This window comes from Mastomys coucha, unplaced genomic scaffold (assembly GCF_008632895.1).
Source record: "Mastomys coucha isolate ucsf_1 unplaced genomic scaffold, UCSF_Mcou_1 pScaffold21, whole genome shotgun sequence".
NCBI lineage: Eukaryota > Metazoa > Chordata > Mammalia > Rodentia > Muridae > Mastomys > Mastomys coucha.
The window spans coordinates 129,782,794-129,791,749 of NW_022196904.1; the positions used below are offsets into that span (position 1 = coordinate 129,782,794).

Sequence of the window (8,956 nt, forward strand, 5' to 3'; positions counted from 1 at the left end):
GAATGGTGAGAAATGTCACAGAAGAGATTTTTCTTGTGCTGTTGTCCAGAGTTCACTGTTCAGGGACAGAAAATGGCCTGCAACTTCTGTGGCATTAAAAATACTAGCAAAGCCCTGATGATGTTAGCCTTGTGCAGTCTGCTGAAGGACAGGAATACCATGACTTGGGGTCACCTAAAGCAAAAATTACAGCTGTTCAATATTATGTGTAAAGATAAATGTCCAGATAAAGGGGTGAGGGCTGGGATAACTACATGTGAGGCTGGACATGTAGACCCTTCCTCTACCAATTATTCTCAATAGACCATACAATCTGCAGACACTTTAGTTCACGACTGTGGTGAGGATCCTCAGCAGCTTTGCTCCTCATTGAGGCTCAGCTTCTGAAGGTTTTCAAGTCAGCCTTGCTGAGATGAGGGGCTGTTGTGAATTCAGTGCCCAGTAATGCCCCACCTGGATAGTAGATTCTCCCCTGATCACTTAGACTCAAACAATGAAATGTAAACTCACAAAAGACCAGGATGTATTTATAGGAAGAGAGCTTGGATAGGCACAGCTCATCTCCCTGCTCCACCATGGATATGGACAAACAATTGGAAAACTTACTGATTTCTTTTCCCCTCTGTATATCTGGATCACATCTGACTAAGATAATATTGTATGCTACACCTATAGGAATTATAAGCATCAAAATGTTGTCATTGGATACTCACATGGCAAAGACAATGTGTTCCACTGTTCAAAAGACATGACTCCATCTAACCTCTCCAGTAACAATCGTACTCCACAGAGATCACACTCTCTCCCCTTGTCTTTGGTATCTCCTTTCTCCATCTTACGGCATGTGCTCCCATTACTCTGAATGTACATTCCATTTGCTCTGCCACACTAAAAGCATTTTGAAGGTAGATGCCAAGCCAAGGCTTTGATTAAAGTAAAATTAAAAAGTGAAAGTAGTCTTTCTTTACAGTTTCAAGGAACAGTTAAGAAATGGTTTGAATTCGTTTTTGACCAGTTGATGCCCTTCACAGAGTACTTCCTACCACACAGTCCAGTTCAGTGAAGATGCAGGACAGTCTTAGGATCCCAGAAGTCCTCTACCTGCTCTTGTGCACGTCACAATAATTAAAAAGCAGCATGATGTGCATTTTCTGCTGCAGGTCAGGTTTTCAGTGCATTTCTTCCACACAAAATCATATCAGTTCATTGTAAGCAGTTATTTTCTCATCTTAAACTTTGGGCACTATCCTCAGTGTTTTCTGTTTGTATCTGGATTTTCTGTGACATATTTTAGGCAATAGTATATGAATGGAGCAACCATTAATGGTGTCAATCAATGTTGTTTGTGATAGGAGGTCACAGTACATACTGATGGGACACATGTTGAGAGTTCAATATGTTTGTACATATCCTAAGTAAATGTTTGTTTCTGTGACTTTGTCATCTCTGTTATTTTCAAGCTCTGAGCTGCTATCTTCTCAGTATTTGTACATACAGTCTGCAGTCTGCCAATTCACTCAAATGATGGTGTTTTTTTCTAAATAGATGCATAATTGTTACATGTTGACTAATTTGTACATTATTGATCTTTTCACTAATAATTTTATTCATTTACTTTTCAAATAATATCCCCCTTCCAGGTTTCCCCTCCACAGGATCCCCATCCCACCCTCCTTCTACCCTTCCCCTTTGCCTCTATGAGGATGCTCCTCCACCCACTCACCCACTCCTGCCTCACCACACTAGCATCTGACTATGCTGGGACATCGAGCCTCCACAGGACCAAAGGCCTCCCATCACATTGATCTCAGAGGCAATCCTCTGCTATATATGCAGCTGGAGCCATGTATCCCTCCATATACACTCTTTGGTTAGTGGTTTAGTCCTTGGAAGCTCTGGGTGTTCAAGTTAGTTGATAAGCTTCTTATGGGGTTGCAATCCCCTTCAGCTCCTTCAGTCCTTCCCCTAGCTCTTTCATTGGGGTTCCCAGGCTCAGTCTGATGATTGACTGTGAGTATCTGCATCTGTATTGGTGAGATGCTGGTAGAACCTCTCTCAGGGAACAGATATACCAGGCTCCTGTCTGCAAGTGTTTCTTGATGTCAGCAATAGTGCAGGGCATTGGTGTCTGCAAATGGAATAGATCCCTAGGAGGGGTGGCCTCCGGTTGGTCTTTCCTTCAATCTCTGCTCCATTTTCTCTGTCTGTCCTTTGGACAGGAACATTTCTGGGTTAAAATTTTTTAGATGGGTGGGTGGCCCCATCCCCTCAACTGGGGGCCAAGCCTATCTACTGGAGGTGGTCTCTACAGGTTGTATATACCCTTTTTGAGTATTTTGGCTAAAGTCATCACCATTGGGTCCTGGGAGACTCTGGCTTCCCTCAAGGATGGGATTTTCTAGTGGCTAAACCCAGTTCCTTCTCCCCCAGTGCTGCATGTTTCTATTCAATTTCCTGACCATCTGTACTTTTCTCCTGTCATGTCCAATATCTGATCCTGCTCCCCCTTTTTCCCTCCCCCTGCTCTTTCACTCCCAGGTCCCTCCCTCCATCTACCACCTGTGCTTATTTCGTTCCCCCTTCTATGTAGGATTGAAGCACCCTCGCTTCAGTCTTCCTTCTTCTTAAGGAAGGAAGACCTTAGACTCACAATACAACCTTCTGGGTTGTATAGTGGGTAGTATTCTGAGCTTTTGAGCTAATATCCATTTATCAGTAAATACATTCCATGTGTGTTATTTTGTGTCTGGATTACTTCACTCAGGATGATATTTTTCTAGTTCCATCCATTTGCCTACAAATTTCATTTAGTCATTGTTTTAATAGCTGAGTAGTACTCCATTGTGTAAATGTACCACATTTTCTGTATCCATTCTTCTGTTGACGGACATCTGAGTTGTTTCCAGCTTCTGGCTGTTATAAATAAGGCTGCTATAAACATAGTGCAGCATGTGTACTGGAGTTAATGCTCGAGCTAACATGGTCCTGTTCAGAAAGTCCTTTCCTTTGACAGTGAGTGCAAGCATATTCCATAATTTCTCATTAGTCAAATGACTAATTTGACTAATTTTTAGGGCATTTGATCTTATGCTGAGGTTCTTGATCTAATCGCTGTTGAGTTTTGTACAGGGTTATAGATAAGGGGCTAGTTTCATTCTTCCACATGTAAATGTCCAATTTCACCAGCACCATTTGTTGAACATGCTATCATTTCTCCAGTGTGTTTTTTTTTGCTTGTTTCTTTCTTTCTTTGTTTGGCTGTTTACAATAAGTCATGTGTCCATAGATGCGGTGACATGTTTCTGGGTCCTCAGATCGCTCCAGCGATTTTATTTCTCTGTCATTTCTTCTTAGGTGTATCATTTAAGAATAAGTTAGTTATTTTCGACATAATTAAAATTATATATATATGTGTGTGTGTTACTAATACTAGGAAATGTCTATCAAATAGCACATGTCTGTCACAGGTTTCAATTATTCTTTAATCTTTCCCTTCGGCTCTGAGGCAGGTGTACCAATGGATGGAAGCAAATGTCAGTGATTATAGCTACTGTCAAGGGAGTATTTTACAATGTCAGGTATAGTTGAATTAGCTAGCCTGGTAAGAAAATCCCAAGAACATTATAGGAATTTGACTTTATCTTCTGTTTCTGCAAAACCTTGAGCAATACTAAATATGCACTGGCATTCTCTGACACAATAGAATTAGGGAAGAGGCAACATGGTCAGACATCTCACTATGCATATGATTCCAAGGGTAAATACAATATATCTGTAACTATAATTTGAAATGTAGGAAGATATGATTTTTAAAATTCTGCATTCACTAATAAAGGAGGGAAAAATAGATTGTGTGTCATACTATGAAAATTAAATGTGAAATAAAAAGTAAGCAAAGAAAATGAAATGTTATAGAACAAAGTGGGGAGTGGGGCTTGCCACTGCATTTGGTGAATGAAACATTTCTCTGGAAGACTGCTGAAAAACAAACAAAAAAATTTCCAGATGTGGAGCACTGCAAATAATTTCTAAAACAGGTTTTGAGATAGGGTAGAGTATATTTGCATATACGCTCAGACAGGAACATATGGAAGAGGCTATTGAAGGATGTTAGATGAGTTTTCTATATCAAGCTATGGAGTGTTATTTGATGAATAACTGTGGAGGGGCCTGGTGAGTTTTGTTTGGAGCCAGTTATCTTAAGTATACCACTTGTATTCCTTGAGTGACAGGAAAGGAAACTGGAAATGATGGAAATGACAAGAACCCTGAAATTACGAAACTGCTGAAGACATTGAGAACATGAGTTATAATGATGGGGAAACTATAGTTGCACACATTGAGGATCAGTTGTGTTAGAGAGGCAAAGAGGGTGAAGAACACCATTCTCTTGCCTCATGGAGCAGGACTCTAATGAGGATCTATCAAACGCATAGACTACGTATAAGAAAACAAGTCAGAAAGATGGAGCTATGATCTATAGAAAAAGTATCTTGAGACACTGAGTATCTGAGGGTTAATTTCTGATTAAAGATATTGAAACGACACAGAAATATCTTTAGACAGTGGTAATGACTTCAGCTGTGGGTATGTTGACTTCAATGTTCACTGTGGTTCATTGAGACAGAAAAGCCCCATATGCCGTTTTGGTTCATAGGGCTGGGTTTTGGGAAATGTTCTCTGTGGTCATAGATTTGATGTGGGTTAGAGTCAGAACAGTTCCAAGTACAGAAGACACCAATAACAGTAATTAATTCAGAAATACATGGCTACTTGACCATGGGAGAGCCAATATCTGGTTGAAGATGGGTAGTAGGCAACCACTCCAGATACAGAAGAGACAAAGTCCCTGACAGGTAAGTAGGCCAAGTGTGGAAACAAAGATATAAGAGTCATCTCAGTGTATCTGTTTAAAATTACCATCATGTGGAGAATAGAAGCTGAGAGTAGGGGTACAGCTGGGTCACCAAGCACTGTCCCCGAGCACAGGGCTTAGTGGGATGGAGAAGGGAAGCATAGGCAGGTGCTGAGTACAGGATGCTTCACTGTTTTCACGTGTTCGAGGTGAGGGGAGAGCAGATGTTCCCCTTGATACAAAACTGTGTGGGGAAAGTTACTATGTGAGAAATAAGAGGAAATGAGATATATGTGGTTTTCCAATAGTGTGGTACATGCAAGAAAAGACAAGAAGCTTTCCTGAAGGAAATACATTCACTCCTTCCCTTTCTGACAGCAGGCAGTTTGAATCAAGACTTTGAAGTGGTAAACTGTGTGATTTTCTCAGACCCAGACAGACATAGCAGTGGGACCCATACTCCTTGATGATGTTGCGTCTCAACCAGACGGAAGTGACAGAGTTTGTGCTGGAAGGGTTCTCAGAGCACCCTGGTCTAAGACTGTTCCTGACAGCCTGCTTCCTGTCCCTCTACACAGTGGCTCTAATGGGCAACACTGTGATCATTGCTTTGGTCACCTCCAGCACTGGGCTGCACAGTCCCATGTACTTTTTCCTGTGCAACCTGGCCACCATGGACATTGTGTGCACCTCCTCTGTGATTCCCAAGGCCTTGGTTGGCCTACTGTCTGAGGAAAACACCATCTCCTTCAAGGGATGTATGGCACAGCTCTTCTTCCTTGCATGGTCAGCATCCTCTGAGCTGCTGCTGCTCACGGTCATGGCCTATGACCGCTATGTGGCCATCTGCTGTCCCCTGCACTACAGCTCTAGGATGAGCCCACAGCTGTGTGGGACTCTGGCTGTGGGTGTATGGTTCATCAGTGCTGTGAATGCATCTGTGCACACTGGTCTAATGACACGGCTGTCATTTTGTGGACCCAACGTCATCACCCACTTTTTCTGTGAGATCCCCCCACTCCTCCTGCTCTCCTGTAGTCCCACATATGTGAATAACGTTATGACTCTTTTGGGAGATGCCTTTTTTGGAGGCATCAACTTTGTGCTTACCTTGCTATCCTATGGCTGCATCATTGCCAGCATCCTGCGCATGCGTTCTGTGGAGGGCAGGAGGAAGGCCTTTTCTACCTGCTCATCCCACCTCATTGTGGTCTCTGTGTACTACTCATCTGTGTTCTGTGCCTATATCAGTCCTGCTTCAAGCTACAGCCCAGAAAGAAGCAAATTTTCCTCAGTGCTGTACTCGATCCTCAGCCCAACCCTCAACCCCCTCATCTATACACTGAGGAACAAGGATGTTAAGCTTGCCTTGGGCAGAATAGTGGCCTCTTTCTCACATTAAGTGGGGATGGGTAGAATATTCTCCTGGACTGGGCTATTCCTAAACATGCTTTCCTAAGAGCAGCTTCATGGTGTGTGGCTTATTTATCTGTTTTAGAAAACCTTTGACTGATGCAAGAACTGCACAATTCCACTCACTGTAACCTCAAAAACAATAAAATTCTTACTGGAAAGGTAAACAAAACACTCAAGCTTTATTTCCTGATAGATACAATCAATTTCAAAGGTAACTAACGTTTATCTAAGTTTATCTAAAAGTAAATAAAGTTTATCCATGTTCCTGGACTCTCCATTTCACACTTTCTATGAGCTCTGGGAGTCAGATGTTATGGAGAAAGAGATAATCTATGGAATAGAGATAAAGTTGAAGATTCAAAATGACTTAACATATGTCACACAGCATATGTGTAAGCATATACTTACAACAATGAAAAGTACCCTCAGAGCTCCCAGGGACTAAACCACCAACCAAAGACTACACATGTTGGGACTCATGGCTCTAGCTGCATATGTAGCAGAGGATGGCCTAGCTGGTTATCAGTGGGAGGAGAGGCCCTTGGTCCTGTGAAGGTTCTATGCCCCAGTGTAGGGGAATGCCAGGGCCAGGAAGCGAGAGAGGGTGGGTTGGTGAGCAGGGCAAGGGGGGAGGGAACAGGTTTTTTTTTTCAGAAGGGAAACTGGGAAAGGAGATATCATTTGAAATATAAATAAAGAAAATACCTAATAAAAATAATTTAAATAAGCAACAAAAAAGAAAATAATCTATTTCATGGGAAAGATTAATTATTTCCAACAATGAGATATGGGGAAACTAGATTAATGACTACATGCAAAGGGTAGTATATAAATAAAAATTAACCAAAAATAGATTATAGACAACAAGGCTAGATTAAAACCTTCTTACTCATGCATCACATAATCTTTTTTTCCTTTCCTGCAACTCTTCTAAGGTCCTAACTATTTCCTTAACTATCTACCCAATACCCACACCTCTCTTTCACTTGCAAACAAAATGCACAAAATCCAAATCAATAAAACAAAATAATACCAAAACAAAACAAATGCACACTCATAAAATGAAGTCCTTTATACATTGACCACTTACCCCTGGCTCAAACACTCAAGAACAGCTAGGAGGTGGCGGGAGGAAGGAATAGGATGGAGAATTGTGTCTGTGCTGACTGTTGAAAGAATGGTGCGATGACAACTCAGGGGAGAAAGGGCAGTTTCTACAGGAACTGTGCTGAAAAGATGCTGTATCCTTTGCTGAAAAGATGCTGTATCCTTTGCTGAAAAGATGCTGTATCCTTTGCTGAAAAGACGCTGTATCCTTTTCAGATTAAACACCTTCTTCATCAACCTATGTCTTTATTCTTCCTAAATCTTGTACCATACCAGAACGTGTGATGCAAACTATGTATGTTGTATTCATCAACTCTTCATCTTTGTGACAAATAAATATATTTTCAATGAATTTATTCTGACTCATGGATTCATAGACCTCAATCCATGGCCATTTGGGTCTTTGTTTTGGCCTATTGTGAAGCAGGGCTTCACGGCAGTGGGAGTATGATGGAGAAGTTTCTGCTCATCATGCCAGCCCAGAACACATAATAGAGGAACACTCCTGTGTTCAACTGGCTTTCTCGCTTTCATTTTACCCCAGGATTTCTAGTCTTCAGTCTTTAGGATGGTGCTGACCATATAGAAATTGGATCCCATGCTCCAGTGAATCCTTCCTGGAAAAACTGTCACCTGTATGGACAGAAGTGTCCCTTAGTGAACTCCTAGGTCAATGTTGCTCAATCTGTGGGTTTCAAATTCTTTAATGGTCAAATAATCCTTTCACAGTGGTCACCTAAGACAGAAATGCCAGATATTTACATTATGATACACTATATACAAAATTAACATTATAAAGTAGCAACAAAGATAATGTTACGCTTAGAAGTCATCACAACATGAAGAACAAATGCTTTAAAGAACTGCAGTATTAGGATGGCTGAGAACACTGTCCTAGGTAATTCTGGATTCAGTGATGCTGATAGTAAAGTGTAACATCTGTAAAACACTGGCCTTAGCCTGTTATGTCTGTTGATCTCTTTGACACTATTTGAGTCACCTTCAAGTCCTGTTTTGAGTCATTTCTTCTAGTATTGGTCTCATGACTATGATTTATGCTATAAAGCAACTGATATTCACCCAAACAAAAATATACAAATGGTCAGAAACACATAAACATGCATACATCTCATATATATATATATACATTATTTGGGAATTCTCATCACGAGCCATGCCTTATGTTGTGTTAACATTACCTACAACAGACAACACAATATAGCAATGGCCATCCAGGAAAAGTCAGGTCACACAAAACACACCAGACACTAGTGTCTAAGAGAGAAATCTGAGTAAGCAAACTCCTGCTGTGTCATTGTGTCTAGAAAAGGGCTATTGTGCCAGTGTCTGGCTCTAATGTCACTTCTCTGTATTTGGATCAGGGGAAGTTCTGTAAGCATCCGTGGTTGTCCAGATCAACCTCCTATTTTTCTACAATAGATATCCTTCCTTCAAGCTTGGATATAAACTACGCTTCAAGGAATGTTGTGAAATAACAATAGGAAAGATATAAAGAATCAAAACTGGGTCCACAGTTCTGGGTTCTGCCTTTCCTCTTGGGGCATCTGGACACCACTG

General features: G+C 41.2%; 1 protein-coding gene across 1 annotated transcript; it reads left to right on the forward strand.

Moving 5' to 3' along the window:
* The first annotated feature begins 5,306 nt into the window (after nucleotides 1-5,306).
* LOC116100958 (olfactory receptor 13A1-like) lies at nucleotides 5,307-6,328 on the forward strand. The gene has a single exon (XM_031384657.1). The coding sequence runs from the start codon at nucleotides 5,322-5,324 to the stop codon at nucleotides 6,255-6,257; it is 936 nt and encodes a 311-aa protein (XP_031240517.1). The 5' UTR covers nucleotides 5,307-5,321; the 3' UTR covers nucleotides 6,258-6,328.
* Nucleotides 6,329-8,956: the final 2,628 nt, after the last annotated feature.

Excerpts from the sequence above, each read along its gene's own strand:
- LOC116100958 (XM_031384657.1), top strand. The coding sequence starts at position 5,322 with ATGATGTTGCGTCTCAACCAGACGGAAGTGACAGAGTTTGTGCTGGAA.